Here is a 19,019-nt window from a genome sequence, read left to right as displayed (position 1 = left end):
TGTGTTCCCAGTGGTTTTCTTGGTGACTGTGGTCCTGACTGCCTTTAGATCATTAAACAGCTCCCTCTGTGTAGTTTTGGGCTGATCCCCATCTTCCTCACTCCATGAGGCAAGATCGTGCATGGAGCTCCAGACCAAGGACGACTGATGGTCACTGTATATTTCTTCCATTCCCATTACTAACCGTTCTCACGAAACTTGTGCTGATGATTTTATATCCAATCAACCTTGTGCAGCTTTTGGCACTGAAGTCCTTCCACAGCTCCTGTCTTTGTGATTTATGACTTCCACATAATCACATTATGTGATGTGGCTACTTCTGATGTTTTTTGTTGAAAACAGTTATTTCTATAATCCAACTTATGATGCCAGATATATCCTGGCTGCACTGCAGAGTACCACATCACTTCGATCTACAGTAAAAGCAGTGTTTTTGTTCCTAAGCAGGGTCCTGACCTCTTTTGTCATCCATGGTTTCTGGTTGGCATACACCCAGATGTTTTTGTCAGTGTTATGGTGTCTGTGAAGTGCTAGGAAAGTACAGATGTAGCCTACTCCTCCAGCTTTGTAGCTTTGAAGAGAGACCATCAAACCAAATTTACAGCTACACACACCAACACCAAACCCTATTCCAATGAGGGCACATGTGATCTTCCTCTTAGTCAATAGGAATGAACACAAAGCCGATAGCACAAAGCAAAGATGAAAACCAGCACAAAAAGAAAGTGATTGTGATTCTACTGTAGAAACATGAACAGGCTGCAGCCTGACTGCTCATCAGTTTGTTACCTGTTGAAGTTCAGCAGCTTCACTGCAAATCACAGCTCCCTTTATCACAGTGCTGGGGTCAGCATTTACTCAGCTTTAACATCACTCTGGGTTCTTGGCTAGCTTAGTGTTAGCATGCTGTCTGTGCAGGTGCAAGTTGTGTCAACAGTGTGATGCAGTTGTTTCTGTCCTGGAGCAGTCTCCACTTTACCATCACGCTCTCATCCTTTTGTGCAATAATAATAAAACTAATGTCCACGCTGCAGACTGCGTCACTATTTTCCTCCTCTGATTAACTGAAATCAGCTGATTGTAGCGAGAGTGCAAGAACCGATAAGCGGGATCGATAGGCAGGCAAACTAATGAATCCAAGGAATTGGACTACTGGGAAGCGGTTCTCTACAAGAACCAGTTCTCGATCCTCATCCCTTCCTGTATCCCTATTTGATTTTGGAGTAGACTTTATCCAGTAGGTTTTTCCTGTGTGTAGCACAGTTCATATGCTGGTGGAATTTCAGCAGCACTGCTTTGACTCAACATGATGAAAGTCCAGCGCTATTATGTGTGCTGCCTCTGGATATTTATGAATTTAGTGCTAATGACACTAGAAAGCTAAGGGCTGAGCCAGGTTTAGCATCAAGGGCTATATAGAGAACCAAGCCTATTCATTTATGTCCTCTTTAATGGATATTTGTTTTTGGTTTACATCTTTTGACTTGTTTGAGCTACCCTACTAAGTCCTGATGTACTAAATAGAGGACATCCCGGGCTCTCCACTGACACGTCATGTGTTTGAGTGTCCTCTTTTAGCTCCAAAGAGGCAGGAAAAAAAATTTCAATGACAGGATTCTTTTTTCCTCAGTTCTCTGGAGGATATACACAGGCGTGATCAGAACAGCGGTGGATGGAAATAGAATAGAATAGAATAGAATAGAATAGAATAGAATAGAATAGGCTTTTATTGTCATTGCACGTGTACAACAAAAATGTAGGAGAGCAGGAATAAATGACAAACAGGAGAAATATATATGAGTCCATGTGTGAGTGGCCTGAATGATGAGGGTCAGATTGGTGAGTGGCTGGGCAGGGTGATTGTGTTAACCCTTTAAGACCTACCATAGAACCAAGTCCGCCAGAGCTTATATTATATTTTTACATGCTGTGGAGCCATTTTTGGGAGCATTTCAAGTTGCTATACATCAATACAACCATTATAGCCCAAATTTTAATAATATGTATGCATTAAGTGCATAGTAATTACATAAATTGCAAAAAAGTGCAATAAACTACAAAAAAATTGAAAATCATTTTTGTTTTTTTAACATATATTTCTAGTTAGAGAAATTTAAGAGGCTTATCCCTCAAAACTGTAAATACAAAAAAGTTGCACAAAATAGTTTCCCACCACAGGAAATTTATTTTGAGTGTCTTCATAGTTTTATTTTTGAAATACACCAATTTTTATATACTGCAGGAAAAACGAAAATAAATATTATAGATGCAAATTTGCAAAAAAACAGCATATGCATCAAAATAAACTATTTCCAGCAGTGCAATATGAGTCCTAAGCATCCCAGAAACGACACAGAAAGTCATAAAGTCAAAGATAACTTTTAAAAACACCAAGTATAGGCTCATAGGCCCTGATGGTAAAAAAACTACTATTCCGAAAATGACATCACTTCCGGTTTCGAGGCAGGTCATGGCGGACATGCGATAGTTCACGCTGATGGACGTAGGAAGTGTTACGAACAGCTGATCGGATCGGCAAAGCGTGTTTCTGGAATATTATGTTTTTGTTGCTGCAAGTGCTTTTTATGCAGTTTTTGCAAAGCTATATGTGGAAGGAAACCGTGACCGAGGACAAGCTGATGGCATAAGATGTAAGTACAACTCCTCCGGTTTCATATGCAAAAAAATTATTGCGCTAGCTTACGTGTTGCAGAGCTATCGGGATTTAAAAATAGTTACGCAAAACTGAGTGTGCCCGCTCCGACCGGCTTTAAAGGGTTAACAGTCCAAATGGCCGAGGGGAGGAAAATGTTTTTGTCTGGACGTGTGAGACACAACTGGTCTGAGGCGCCTCCGGAGGGCAGGTGATGGGCAGAATGCAAGGGGTCAATCAATCAATCAATCAATCAATCAATCAATCAATCAATCAATCAATCATCGGCTTTATTCGCCACGTGCAGGTTGCCCTGCAGTGAAATAGGACCCCCCCACCTTACCACGACCTACAGACACACATGGGGATACAGGTCGGAGATCGGTAGCGTTACAGAAAAACACTGAAATATACACTACAATGGGAAAGTACAAGAGGAAAAAAAGAGACCTCTACTCATGCTGGGCTCCTGGGAGGACAGCATGAGAACAGGAAACAAAAAAACTCCTCTGCACAAAAAAGCACATAAATGTCCACAGCACAACATTATGGAGCACGTGACACAGCCACAGGGTCGGGTGGGGGGTGAGGAGTAATCCGAAGCAAACACAGCAGCCATCCTGCCCAGCGCTACCATTCCAGCGCGGCTCGACCCGCCGTGTTCCCAGGAGGGAACAAGCATCGAAGGCGTTTGGAAAGGGAGGGGGATGAGTGTGTGCATATCAGTGTATGTATGTGTGTGCGTGTCCAGAGTTCAGCTGAGACAGTGTCCTTCGCCCTGCGAGGCTAAGTAAACAGTCTTCCAGCCAACCCAGGTGGGCTTGCATGGAATGGGAAGGAACAGACTCAACACAGTCGTTATCAGGCCACCTGTGATGGTCCTGGTTTTCCTGAGACAGAAGTTCTGGCTAACTCTCGAGCTAACAGGCGAACGGGCATCGCTGGGTGAAGACACGAGTCTGACACGACCAGAGACGGTCAGCAGTCCCCAATGAGTCGCCTGTCTTCCAGCTGTAGCTTGCAGCCAACCAGCTGGAAATCAATCTATTATGTTTATTATAGTTATTATATTAAGCATATGTGATGTATCTCCATGATAACATGCTACGTTAGTATTTTCAGGTAATTCACTTTTAAACAACATACTGTAAAGATAAAATGTTAGGATTACCTTCTAGTTTTCAAAGCTTCTGGCATCTAGACACAAGGTATTACCAGTGTAATGACGTATGTGTTATCCTTTTCATGTTACTGTTATACATTTTCAGAAACATAATGAGGAATACAACATGCCTCATGGAAAGACTTTTTTAACCCTAATCTAATTCTGTCGTAATTGTCCCTGTTTATAAGGATGATGAGAGGTGTTGTGTTTTTCTCAAGAGGCGTGTGATAGTAAGACATATACATCATGACAGTGGTGTTAAAAACACGTGAAACAAGCTGACACACTTACATATAGATTACAAATAGATATATGAACGCGTTCCAGCAACATACAGGACCTATACGAGTGTGTGTGTTTGTATGCTGCCTGCAGTGGCGAGTGAATAAGTGACAGTGATAGATTGCCCATTGAATCTTTCAAATGATGATGAAGCCTAGAGCAATATGAGCCAAGGATGTTTACCATTTCATCATTTCTGTTAAGGAGAGCAGAAATAAAGCCAGTGCTGATGATGGACAGATACGCACAATGGCACACAAGACCAAGTGCAAATGCATGTTTTAGCATTGTGTCTCAAATGTCACACTGATTGGTCCAAAGGTCGATCCGAGGATCCTGCCTCCCTGAGGCCAAGTTCGAATGATTGTTTGGGTAAAAAACAACGTCGACGGCAGAAACAGCCTCCAAGGAAAATAACCATAATGTACATTTATGCAGTGTCACCACATTATTAAAATACAGGAAGCTGCTTGATAATCCTAATACAGTGCAGTGGGTATGGACATAACCCAAAAGACACACAGCAAGAGATCACAAGTAAACAAAGCGGCTTGAGGCGACTGTTGTTGATGCTGTACAAATAAATTAAACAACTTGAAATAGCAGAATGTTTTCCCCTCACAAACAAAACCTAAGGGTTCATTCATAGACCACTTCCAAACAACAGGAATATCCATACCTCATGATGGAAAAACTCCTCTTAACCTGACATGTATAACATGAGGTTATACACACACAATACGGTAACATTATGTTGAAGCACAGTACGTATCACTCCGCGAGGCTCCGCCTACGATAGCCGTAATGCTCCGACAATCCATCAAGCGGTGCGGCTTCGTAGTTTAGCAAAGTCGTACTGAAACATTTGACACAACCAGAGTTCATACATAAGGGACACGGGATTATAAGGGGCTCTGTCGACTGTCAGAAAAATCAAAGGATTGATTTTAAGTGCGCCGTATTTTCCAAACAACACGGTAATAACGACGGCCCGCTAGCATGCGCTACCAAAAATAGTGCTTTGTTGTGTATCTGACGGACGAAAGCTAAACCAGTTCCACACCACTGAAGCTGCAGCGTTTTTACAAACCAGTTCAGGTTCATCGTTTCATTCAACGATCCGCTTTCATCCTTCTCATTCTGCCATGTGCGTATGAAAACAAAGGCACTGCGCACGCGCGTTTTACCCAAATTCTATTTTACCCATAACGTTGCCCAACATTATACCGGCATTACTGTATTGATATGGCCCAGCCCTAATGTTCATACTTCATACTTCATTTACATTTTGCATTTTTCAACTAAGGTAATGCATGCAGCGACGTAAACCAGCTACCTAAACTGTTGAGCCATGTGTTCTATTAACTTTAACTAGTAATTACTTTATGAATTTCTTCACAAATAAAATGTTACCAATTTGAAAAAACATATTGACAGCTTTCCAATTGGAATATGATTAAGAACAGCAGTTTTAATTGCTCTCCTCTCTTTATAGCCCAGAAACAGCATTAGTGAAGGTCACCAGTGACGTTCTCATGGCCTTTAACAGTGAAGTCATCTCTATGCTTGCCCTCAGTGCAACAGCAGTCAATACTGTTGGCCACAATATTTTACTACAGAGATTCAAACATGCCATGGGAATAACAGGAATCGTGCTGCAGTGCTTTGAAGTGTGTATGTTTAATAGACTCCAGATTGTATATCTAAATGGGAATGCCTCTCACGCAAAAGTTAGTTATGGAGTTGCACTGGGTTCTGTGTTACGAGCAGTACTCGTGCTTGCTTTAGGCAATATGATTAGAAAACAAATTTCATTGCTATGTAGCTTCATTTATCCACGAGGCCAGATGTTACAAATCAATTTAAACTGTAAATTAAGAAGATAAAGCATCAGAGAAAAAAATCCACTTGACCCATGGCAACAAGGGGAGAACAAAAACTAGGAAGAATTTCTATTAAAATGCAGATCGTTACGATCATGGATTTGCATTCCTCTGTGAAGAGATCATGGCTGACAAGGTAAAATACAACTTAAAAACAAGGTCAGACAATATTTCAAATAAAAATATGAAATTATTATTTCACTGTTTTTCTGTTTGCCATTCAAAACTATTTCTTTTGATGTTTCACGCAGGAGTCATCATATGTTTGTGCTGTAACAGTTTGCAGCTGTGTGTCTGAATGCTCTTCACTAACAAATGGTATGAAAACCTTTGAATCCAAGTGTGCGTTCCTGCACGTGTCAGCGGTTAATGCCTTTCCCTGACCACTGTAACTGCAGGGAGCTCAGTGACTACAGACGCTGGCTTCATAAGCTAAGGATGTCTCAGCTGTCAAACTTTCATAGGTTGAGTTTTATATTCAAAATCAATGTTTTAGAGAAACCATTTCGTTAAACTCGTTACATGAACTGCTGATGTTTTCTGAACAGATGCCTGTTTTAAAGCATTTGAACCTTTTTTGTTTTTGTAGGCTGCTAGTTTATAGTTTATTGGAGAGAGAGAAGATGTCATGGCCTTTTTCACTTAACAGAAAAGTATGGATGTGTAGAAGCAGTACTACAGTTTTATTGCAATCCTTCTGAAAGAGTAGGATTATGGGCATGACTGGGCATTAAAGCACCAGTTTCACAGGTTCTCTGTGAAACTGGTGTGCAAAAAAAGACACATTAATTAAGACAATTTTGAAAGCAGAGGACTTTCTACTGTGCTGAATTTAAAGAGATTGCAAATGGGAAAGTAACGTCTTTGGACAGTCCACAGATTAAATCAAGAAACCATCACTAAGCAAAAATGGGTGCCTGAAAATGTCAAAGCCACCCTTCTTCCTTCATTTTTTCCTTCTGCTTTTTCGAGATCTAAGAAGGCTCCTAAATAATTGAATTCTGCGGTAACAAGTAGGAAAACACAAGTGTGGAGCAGGGCAGGCTGGTGTATCCAGGTGTAGTTAAGCAAGTCATGTATTATAATAGATAAGAGAAATGCAAAGGGCTGCGGCGTGGGCTCGGCCGCCACAGCACTTTACGCCATGAACTGACATAATATTTGTATTTTATTCCAAAAAGTTACAATTTGATTATAGCAAGTAGAAAAAAACCATCTAAGCATGAGCACTGAAGGTTACTATGGACAGTGAAGGCATCACTATAACATCACATCTTCTCTATCAAAACACACTCATCTGTTTTATAAGTGAACCTGATCATGGGGCCAAGTCAAATTCAAACAAGAGACAAATAAATTACGTGATGAATGAACAGCTGGAAATCCACATCTTTCACGCCTCACTGTGGATCACAGCGCTGATCCTTTATGTGAATCCCTGCAAAGCCCTGATGGTTTCTGAGGAGTGAAAGCCAATAAAAGTATGGAGGTGAGACTCCAATCGTAGTTGCTGTGTTGTTGCAGCATCATTATCTACACATCCAAAGCTCCTCTGGCCAAAAGGGAATTCACCAAAGAACCGTACCTGACTCTCTTTTCTCAGACCAAGCCTTCCTAAAATCACACTGCACTGTTTGGTATCACAGTATCACATTAGCCAGGAAAATGTATGTTGTTTGGAAATTATTACAATGTACTTTAATGCAGTTGTACTTGTTATGTTTTATTACTTTTTATTTTCAGTTTGGGATTTATGAATGGATTCGAACACAACACACGACCTTGATGGAAAGGAAAAGCCTCTATTCAATGGCCCGTCCAGATCAGCGTTGGTTAGAAGTAACAATTCACCCCAGTTCCAAACAATCTGGTCTCCAATGGGAAATGTAAATGAAACCATAATGCAATGATTTACAAATCTCATAGTCCCATATTTCTTTTGCAATAGAAAAAAAACTAGTATTTAATATTTAGACATTTTAATGTTTTATGATAAATATTAGCTCATTTTGAATTTGATGGCAACAATATGTCTCAAAAACTTTGAGGGGGGAAGGAAATGTTGTAAAAGGGAGTGGTACAAGAAAGAAACAGCTGGGTTATAATATCACAAATGTCAACTAACATAATCCTCCTGCTGCAACCAGGTTTCTGTGAGGCAGAGCAAATCGATTTGTTGATCAATTATTAAGTCATGTACTAACAGAGACTTGGAGGAGAGAGACCTAATATTTAATAATCCACATTTCACTGTTTTACTCTTTGGTTCAGATGTGGATCCTGTATTGTTCTTTCTTTTTTATGTTTAAGTTGTTTGTTGCTGGTTTTTAGTTTGTTTTCTGTCTGTTTGGGAGCTTGCACAGTCTCTATGGAGATGGGTTTTTGGGGGGGTAGCAGGAGGAGAGAAGCTGCAGAGAGGTGTGTAAGACTGCAACTCTGCTTCCTGGTCCCAACTCTGGATAGTCATATTTTGGGGGGTTTAATAAATTTGTCCATATTTCTAGAAATGAGAGCTGCTCCATCCAAAGTGGGATGGATGCCGTCTCTCTAACAAGACCAGGTTTCCTCCAGAAGGTTTGCCAATTATCTATGAAGCCCACATCGTTTCTGGGACACCACTCAGACAGCCAGCAATTTAAGGAGAACATGCGGCTAAACATGCTGGTCTGATTGGGGAGGGACCAGAGAAAACTACAGAGTCCCACATTGTTTTGGCAAAGTTGCACACCGATTCAATATTGATTTTAGTGACCTCCGATTGGCGTAACCGGGTGTCATTACTGCCGACGTGAATTATGATTTTACTGAATTTACGTTTACCCTTAGCCGGCAGTTTTAAATTTCCTTCAATGTCGCCTGCTCTGGCCCCTGGAAGACAACTGACTATGGTTGCCAGTATCTCTAGCTTCACATGTCTGAGAACAGAATCACCAATTACCAGAGTTTGACCCCCGGCGGGTGTGTCGCCGAGTGTAGTCTTCATTTAGCCCAGAATGGCTAAATGAAGCAATCCCATCCAACTAGCAGCCAATAGCCTGTCTCAGCACAACACGAAAGCTCGTGTCAGCCTGACTTCAAGAACCTCACGGGCGAACCCATCCAAGCTTTTTAGTAGATACACCCAGGGTATCAATTTGAGCTTCCTATGTCACCTCGTTCTTCAGTTACCACATTCACAAACTTAGGTGTCCACGCCACCCGCTCGTTAGCCCAACGTTGTCACCACAGTACTCCATCAGCTTGACCAACCAGGGAAATACCGTGCTGGGAAAAAGTATCTGACTGATTTTGTTTTTGCTTTCAGCACATTTTCCAAGAGTATCAATCAAAATTGTAATATTCTGTTTTGTTTTGAATTTTAAAGACAATCTGAGTAAATACAAAATGCTGTTTAATTGATTAAGAGGAAAATCTATCGAAACCTGCGTAGTGCAATGTGCAAAAGCATTCTCCCTGTTTATTTTATTTATTTATTTATTGTTAACGTTCTGTGATGTTTACCTGTTGCTAAACAGACAGGAACTCATATAAGCACCATTCTACTCAATCTAAGAACTCTACCCACGTTCTACTCATTCACCCAATCACACATTCATACAGTGCTTTTATCTAACATTCTTACATATACTCACACTCTGTTGATCATATCATGAATAAATAAATCAGAATATTGTTTTTACATGTCATATTTCACACTGGGAGATGAATTAAAGTAAAGGATGAAAGATGGCTGCAGTGAGAAACACACAGACTGAATTACAAGTGAGTTCTCGGAGCATCAGTTGTGTTACCTGTCACCCACTGACAGGTAACACAACTGTGGAACACATGCGATGTCGTACTGAGCAAGAATGTGCCATTTGGCTAATATAGTATGTGCTGCCTTCATTCCTCTGCAATCACACTTCATCCTGTCTGCCTAATATTTTAAATCAGAGGTGTGCAGCTCCAGTCCTGCAGCTTTTAGACGCATCCCTACTCCAGCACAGCTGAATCCGATGGTTGGATTCCCTCCTCAGCAGCCATCAAGTTTGGCAAAGGCCTGATAACAAACCATTCATTAGATTCAGGTGTGTCGGAACAAGGATGCATCTACACTGTACACGGTTTTTGCTTTTCTATGTTTTCAGAAATAATCTTTGTAGTAAAAATGAAAAGTGAACACAAAAGCTGATAAAGTGGCCTCAGAATGTCAGAAAGTCAGTAGTTTATTTAGTCGCTTATTCTTCACTGATTGTTCTTTTAAAGGTTTTTACACCAGGGATGAGACAATACTGCTAAGGACTGACACTAAAAGACAAAACATGCATGTATGATGTACAGATGGCTGACAAAGGAACGACCAACATGTTGGAGCCCTACAGTGATGGCTCTGTTACGCTGCGTGGTTCTTTTCGCTGATGTAGTTTGCAGCAACCTGTCTCCTTAAAGAAAGGATATCGTCAAATCAACAGAAGTTTTATTTCTGAGCGATAACCTGTAAATAAACATTTCTACCTGGGAACACTGATCCAAAGATCTAATGTTACCTCAGGGAAATCTGTCCATCTTCAGTTTAACTGAAGGGTGAAGAAAAGCATCATAATCAAGCTTGGATAAGTAGTGGGTCCAAGTCCATGACACTTCAGTTCAATGTAATTACATTTTTTTATAGACCACCAAATCTTTCGCTTCAAGGCATGTGCAGAGAAGACAGCCCTTATTTATTCTTCAAACAGGTTTTTTGGAGCTGTGTTCAGGCTTCACTATTGCTCTACAGCAGGATGAAAACACGATCAGAGCATTTCTCCAGGAAAAGTGTTCAACTACAGGGTAACAAAGACCTTCTTTATCCTTGTGAGACGGTGCAGATCAGTCGTTGTTCTCTTCACCCTGATGACGTTTCGCTTCAATCTCACCGATACAAAAATCCACCTGACCAGCGCAACCAGAATCTACAACCCCAAAACAGGAGGCTGGATGACACGCACACTCTTTTGTGTTGAGTTGAATCAACAGTAAAATCTACAATGCTTTGGGACTGCACGCTCTGACTGCAGAAACAATGAGCACTTAGCAATTTAAAAATGACCTCGCTACTGAAGCACATTTTCACGCCACCCTTCTACAGAGAACGATGTGCTGGTATAACAGGTGAACGCTAAGCTTTGCCAAAGTAGTAACGAACCAACTGTCCAGATAAAAAAGTTTATGTCTTAACTGAACCTGGTCTGAATATCTGGATGACAAAGCCTCCCCTGAACGATTAATAATTTTCTATCTGTGTGAGCTAAACTAGCTCACGTTCACGTTTCATTAATCAGCTTGCGGCTGCCGAGCACACCTTTGGTAACATCTCCTGTTTCATCAGCCGTGTTACTTCACAGCTGTGAAAAATGTTTCTGTTTCCATCGAAAATAGAGCGCAGCTTTTTCTTTTACTTTGGTGACCTCAGACACGACACCACATTACTCAGCTGTGAGCTACAGTGTTCACCGTGAGGGGGCGTGAGGCTTTCTCTGCCTCCGGTGTTGGGAATATCCCATTAAACTCCACTGTAGGACATGTTTTAAAAATCATTCTGAACAGGACTACAGCTTTTTTACTCCCATATTGAAACAGTGAGAACAGTTACCCACCATGTTACTGACTAAACATTATATGCCTATAAGTCTATATGAGGAACTAGACTGTTGTCCTTTATCTAGCATGTGTCTCAGAGGATTGGAAACACATACAACAGCTGATAAACCAAATGTCTATATTACCAAGTCCGTATCTGTCCACGTGTTTGATAGAGATCTTGCTTTTTGTCCGATTTTCCCATTTTACAGCGCCCTAAAAGGAACGTGCTTTTTCCATCAGAGCTGAGAGGAGGGCAGAAAGAGCTGATAATTGGATGTGTGCTATTACCATACCGCTGCTTCTTGTGTTTACCTCCTACTCTCTCCCTCTGTCTCATGTCTCTGCCGCTAACCCCTCCTCCTCTCCTCTGTCACGGAGTGGGAGCCAGGGAGTGACGCATCATCATTCGTTATTCCACTGAACACTCTGTCGATTCCCCTCTGAGCCGCAGTTTCATATCTCATCAAGAAAAATGCCAGCTCTAACAGTGGCTGGCTCCAGATTAAAAAAATCAGGTGCACCATGCCACAGGCAGGCCTATTTGCAGCAAAACGCTTTAAAGGGAGAAGAGTTAGCGATGCATCTATTGGAAGCCACAAATTTCCCTTTAAAATTAGACAGTAAATCTCATTATTGCTACCTTTCTGAAAGGTTTCTGTTTTGTCTACACTGTAGTTTTCATATTATCCACAACCTAATTATAAATGTAGGGTGTGTTGTTAAAATGGCTGCGACGTTTTATTAAAGCTAAGAGTTATACCTTCATGGATGATGCACCTGCAGAACGTGAACATCTGATGTGTGACGTGGAAAACTAGTTTACGACCTCCGTCTACACACAAGTGCCAATAAATGAGTGTCTTACTTCAGCACGTGAATAGCCAATTAGACTGGCAAACTACACATTTTATAAATAAATATTGTATAATTTATGGAATAAGCACATTTCATTAATTTACTGCATCATTTCTTTTAAGCGTCTTCTGCAGCAACTTCTGGAAACTGTTTACTCCTTGCAGTGGGAATGTGTGAGGCTCCTATTGGAATAAAGCAAAGACAAAAGCAATGCAACTAGATATCACTGTTCAGTGAAAACTGGGTCATGGGGAGAAATGCTGATTAAATAAAAGCAGGAAACGATATGATTTGCAGAGTGAAACAACACAAACACTGTTAACACTTATGCCGGGCACAGCTGCGGGTTTGAAATTCTGTCTGACAACATAAGATAAAAACTTTTGATGAAGGCAATAAAGCTGCCACATTAATCCAAAGTAATTCTGTTTTATTTTTAATATAAATCATATCAGAAACGGTGACGTCAAGTAATAAACTGTAACACAAAAGTGATTGCATCAAAATACATTCCAAAACCAAATCAGGCAACAGCAGCCAATGTGCAGCCACGTCTGGATCTCACATGTAATCGGCTACATGTGTCCGAATGAGAGTCGTGTGCCTTTGAGATGATTCAGGGCTTTAATGCCCTCCATCCTGGAGGCGTCTACACGGTGACCATAGTGCTCTGGTACAATCCCTCAAAGAAGCGTGGCACGCTCATTTTACATGTTGCCTATTCCATCCCCATCAGCTATTTTTAGAACTGGTTGAATAACAATGTCACTGACTCACTGTTAGAAGTTTGTTATTTACTCTCCACTTTCCTCCTACCTTCTGCCAACGTTGCTGCAAACGTAACACAAACTAAATGCTCACAGCAAAGCTCTTGTTGACGTTCATTATCAATACACTATTCATCTCTTCTAGACAAATCAACAACGCGAACATGATAAAAACACTGCATGTAATTTTGACCCCATTTACTCTCAAACTGACACAGACTGACACTCATTGCTGGCTTATTGCAACTGACTGCAAACAGTTGCAGACCTGGTTCATTCTTCAAAGCAGGGAGCAACAACATCACAAGCTGATTGCACACCACAGTTGCAAAATCTTCATATATATAAACTACAGGACATGTATGCACACAGTTCAGGTTTTCATAGTAGAATATGTAGCGGAAGTGAGTGGTTACAAGTGGCTACAGGTTACAGTAGCCAACCAACAAATGCATAAAGTGCACCCACATTTCACTTCATAGAATGAAAATGTTTGTTTTGTTGTTGCTTTCGTTTCATTTGCACTTTTCATGTTTCCAAGCCAACGGTGTCATTTATTGGTCATTTCTATAAAACCAGGAAAATCATTCAAATGGAGAATTATTTGCATTAGTGTTGAATGTGATGAGTAATGCGTGTGGGCATCTGTTAATAAGAAATATTTCACATAAAAGATTCTTTCCACATTAAAATGCAGTAACCTCTTCTTTTCACAGGCTTTATGTTCCAAGGATATGTTGCCAGTTCAACGTTTGTTCCTGGCTGTCCTGAACAAAAGTGAAGACAGTAAATGTGCTAGTTGAAGGCAGGGCTTAGAAAAGGGCAACATCCTTGGTCTGATTCCCGACAGTCAAAACAAAAATCTGAATAAAATCCATTGACAAGCAAAGGACAACTCCGTTTAGACTCAGCTTTAAAGTGTAGCAGCAGAATTACCACTGAGTATCCTCGCGTACAGCATGGGAGCGATTTTAGAAGAAACAAGTGAAGAACAGCATCGTGCAGATGCTGACAAAGGGTAGTAATTTCAACATGATAAATGAAAACTTGTGACAGAAATCTAGATGCTCTTACACAGCCTCCCCAACCAGGAAATTCAACCCAGCAAAAAAGACAAGACTCCTGTTTCCACAGGGAAAAACTGAAGTAAACTAAAAGTTGGAAGAGCATTTCCTCAGTGCTGAAAGCTCCAGGGTTCAAAGGTGACATTCAGCTCGCATTACTTCCCCCGGTGTTCCATCCAGTCAGCAGTTACAGAGTCCAGTATTCTGGGTAAGTCTTTGTAATAGGGTTTTTGTTCCATATGGACTCCGTGTGTAAAGGCCTGGCATGTTCCTGCATCTCTGAAAGTGTTGGAGTGATTGTTTTGGCTGTGGTCACCTCTCTGATCAAGGTTCCACCTCTGGTGGTTCCTGGTACTCCAACACCTCTTCTATTTTACAGAGGTGACTGTGTCTCTGGGACCAGTCAAAGCAGTAGGAACAGTCTCTGTCTATTTGTCCAAAACCAGTGCTAATCAGAGAGGAGACACAGAACCATCTGATTGGTCGAGTTAGCTAATACAAACAGCAAAAGCCTTCATGTAACCTCGAGGTTATCTGCTACTCCAGCAGTGTCTGTAAGTCAATGCACGCTTCAGCTGAGCTTCAGCTGAGCACATATTCTGTGATCATTATCATGCGCCTTTCTGAGAAGGATTAAAAATGCTCCTTAGGTTTACTCTCCAAGATAAATTTTTATGAATATGTACGTAATATTGTACCTACATGAAATGAAGGGTTCATAGCTACAATGAACATCCCCTGAACACATATTGAATCGGTGTAATAATCAGCAGCAGATTTAACGTGTGGTCTAGAGTGAGAGTGTTATCATAAAGTAGGTCAGCTCTCACTGTTATTTGGTTCTTTTAGGGAGATATTTGGCAGCTATTTTTGACTGACTCAACGCTGCAAATGGCTTCCAGAGTGCCTGAAAATATATCTTAAACAGCCCATGAACCCTGAAAGCTTCCCACTTTTGATCAAAGTGCTGCAGAAGATGTGTGTGCCTGTCAGTGCAGAGAGCGGCTGACATTAGGTCCTGTCTGCATTACTGCAAATGGAACACATTAGCTGCAAATAAAAAGCTCCTGGCTGACACACTGGCAGTTAAATACAACTAGATAAAAGACTCACATTGTGTGACTTACTGTTGACTGCAGTTCTACTGCAGTACTGAAGATGCATCTTTCATCTCTGGGATCATATTTTCTACATATGACTTTCATCCAGTGTGTGGAATCAGCTCAGCGTTAGTGGACTGTGCTGAGCACACACGTCCTGTGCCAACGTCTCCTCAGTAGCACCATTCATTTTTAGCATTTTTCAACTCAATTGAATTTAACTGTATTTACACAGCACCGAATCACAACAGCAGTGTCCTCACACAAAGGTGTTGCAGGAAGGAGGCTTGAAAATATCAGTTCTCCCTGTTTCAGCATTTGATGTGATCCTTTGTAAATTCTTTTTGCAAAGCAGCCCAACAGTGGTTTCTGTTGATAACAGTGGTTTCTGTTGATAACCACTGTTTATTAATTTATTTATTTAGTTTGTCTCTCAGTTTGAATTTGAGAACTTACAGTACAGGAAATCCTCTGTTGTGACGACGTTTCAGTGGATTGTTCTCGCTCGTTACCGTGTTCTACATCCTGAAATAATTCTTTATGAGACACAAAGATATTTGTACCAGAAGCAGAAACATCTTTAAAGATCATTAAAGAGAAGAATAGTTAGTGAGTATCAGTGCCTGTCTGTGTGTTTTCAGTGTATTAGCAGCACTGCGGACACACACACACACACACACACAACACTCACACACACAGACACACACACACACACACACACACACACTCACACACACACACACAGACACACACAAACACACACACACACACACAACACACAACACACACACACACAACACACACAACACACACAAACACACACAAACACACACACACACACACACACACACACACAAACACACACACACACAAACACACACACACACACACACACACACACACAACACAAACACACACACACACACAAACAACACACACACACATACACACAAACACACACACACAAACACACACACACACACACAACAAACACACAACAACACAAACCAACAACACACACACACACACACACACACACACACACACACTATATAAACGCACTGGATCAAACATTTCGAGGCAAAGCAGACAAAAATGTTTTTTTAACTGTAAAGATTTTGTTCCACCTGCTGATAATAAATATGGTTCACCTGCATACAAAAATCATCTCATTAATAGAAAATCATGTTGCTATTATCTATTACATGAAAATCTAAGACAACTAAAAACTATAATAAGAGGACAAAAAAACTATTTTTTGAAACATTGTTTTAATATTAATTATTTAAATAATATTTCACTATCTAATTATAAACGTAAAGAACTTTTGGTTCCTAATTTTGAAGAGTTTTGTGAAAAAACAAAAACAAATGTTACAAAATAGATTTTTGTTACTTTGATCTCGAATGTTGCGAATGACGAACAGACGGTGCACTCCTCACCTTCTCCGGAGGAGCTGGGGGATTGAACCGGCCGGCACACACCAGGAAGGAGTCCGGCTGAGGTTTGCCATTCTTCACATCTGGATCGTCACCCAGGACAATGTGATCAAAGACAGCGAAGAACTCTTTGTGTTGACTCGTCTTCAATTTGAACGTCACGCCGGCTGAGCTGGTTGCCACTGCAGTGGGGATTTTGTGCTTCTGCAGATGACGCACAAGTTTCTCCACACCTGGTGGTACATGCGTTGCAGAATTAGTCTTAATGTAGGACTAATATACTGGTTCATCAATTTACAGGATAACATTAAAACATTAATTAACAAAGTGTTTTGTTAATTAAGAAATATTCCCAACATGTATTCCCCTGTAGAGCATAACAGTCAATTTATTTTAAGTTTGAAATTTGGACTTCAGGTTGTGCAGGGGAAGAAATGTGTCTGTTTGATGGTTACTGAGTGGTGATTCAATGCGTTTCACATGGATAATCTTTACCTGTGACCTTAAAAAAAGTGCTGCCAAGGCAGACCTAGAAACTTACTTCTCTCTCCCTGTGAGAGAGAGAGCCTTTTTATGGCATGATCTCATTCTAAGATTCAAATTCAATATATTTAGACTGGTTGACTGAATTGGATCTTGTGTGTGTGTCTCTCTGTGCATGTGTGTTTCCTTATGTGTACATATTTGTGATTGTGTGGCTGTTATATATTTTTTTGCTGATTTTTTTCATTTAACAAGTATATTTGAGGGACCCTCAGCATGTTCAGCATTTTTTCAGCTGTCCATTTTGCTTTTCCAATTTTTCTGTTGTGCTAAATCATACTATTTCTGCTATTTTATAAGATTTGTGCCAAATATAGTATTTCTGCCAAATATAGTATTTCTGATTATAGTTTTTCTACCAAATCATAGTACAGTATTTCTGCTTTTTATAGGATTTGTGCTAAAACATAGTATTTCTAGTAAATGTAGTATTTCTGCTATGTTGTACTATTTTTCAAATTCATAGTGTTTCTGTAATGTTTAAGTATTTTTGGCTAAATATATTCTTTCTGTTATCTTATACTATTTCTCCTCAATTCTTGTATTTTTGAGAAGTTATCATGTTTCTGGTAAGTTTCATGTTATCATGTTTCCTCTAAGATATTGCAGTTCTGCTAAGTTATTACATTTTAGCAAAGTTCCTCTGCTTATGCAAAGTTTTTACAATTTCTGCAACTTTTCAGCTTTTTCAGCTAGTTTTTGCAGACAGCTTCAGCATCCACTCAGCATTTTCGCAGGAAATGCAAATTTTTCTAGTTTATACTGTTTTCCAGTTACTGAGAGATGTTTCCTGCCCCCTGATGTCATATACAGGGATGCAACAGGGACAGACGCTGATGTGGAAATATTCAGAGACCTTGTTGGACGAAGCAGTGTGGTGCTGACTGTCACAGTGAGCTTCAAAGGCAGGTGTAACCAGGCCCTCTGCAACCCAACATTAACAGTTATTCTGATTGTTTTTCTATTCCTTCAGAATTTTCCGATTGCTCCTCGTCTCCTGCTCTGGGATGTTGCACTCGAGCTTCAGCTCAAGTGCATCAACTATAATCATAGACGAGGTTCCTAACAAGAGACAACGAACTGAGGGTGCACGTGACGCAACATCAGCTAAACAGCTTGTAAGAAAGATGGTTTTTCATGAAGTTCCCAACATTTCACTCAGAAAAGCTTTTAACACCATGTTTTTGTTGCTAGTTGAATCTGTGCTACGAGGTGATGGTGAAGAAGTACTACAGGAGTACTACAGGAGTAGTAGTAGTACTAGTACTAGTACTAGTACTAGTAATACTAGTAATACTAATACTAGTATTAGTAATACTAATACTAGTACTAGTCTCTCCCCAGTCGTCCCACTGGGGAGGGACTTTCTGAAAATGTAGTAATGAGGCTGATGGAACCATTCCTGGACAAGGGCAGAAATGTTACCACGGACAATTTCTTCACATCGCTTTCACTGGCACAAAAACTTCTTAGACGGAAAACCACCATCCTCGGCACAGTCAACAGGATTCGCAAGGAAATTCCTCAATCCACTAGACAGACAGATCGCAATGCATTCACCACTCAGGTATGTTGCAGGTCTTTTGTGGTTCTATGTTTATGTGTTTCATTGTGTGTAAAAGGGCTATGGAAATAACAATTTATCTTATTTCTTAGGTGTTTTC

The 19,019-nt window shown here is 40.5% G+C and overlaps 1 protein-coding gene across 1 annotated transcript in view; it reads right to left on the bottom strand.

Moving 5' to 3' along the window:
• LOC102289602 (pseudouridine 5'-phosphatase) overlaps positions 1-19,019 on the bottom strand; it is a 33,117-nt gene that overhangs the window by 9,817 nt on the left and 4,281 nt on the right. Inside the window, exon 3 of the mRNA XM_042215461.1 lies at positions 16,816-17,045. Coding sequence (XP_042071395.1) covers positions 16,816-17,045 — 230 coding nt within the window. The remainder of the gene's footprint in view (positions 1-16,815; positions 17,046-19,019) is intronic.

Source organism: Haplochromis burtoni, unplaced genomic scaffold, assembly GCF_018398535.1.
Source record: "Haplochromis burtoni strain Fernald_Lab_line unplaced genomic scaffold, NCSU_Asbu1 Contig_729, whole genome shotgun sequence".
Taxonomy (NCBI): Eukaryota; Metazoa; Chordata; class Actinopteri; order Cichliformes; family Cichlidae; genus Haplochromis; species Haplochromis burtoni.
The sequence above is the reverse complement of the archived record's forward strand: the minus strand, read 5'-3'. Positions and strand labels throughout refer to the sequence as shown.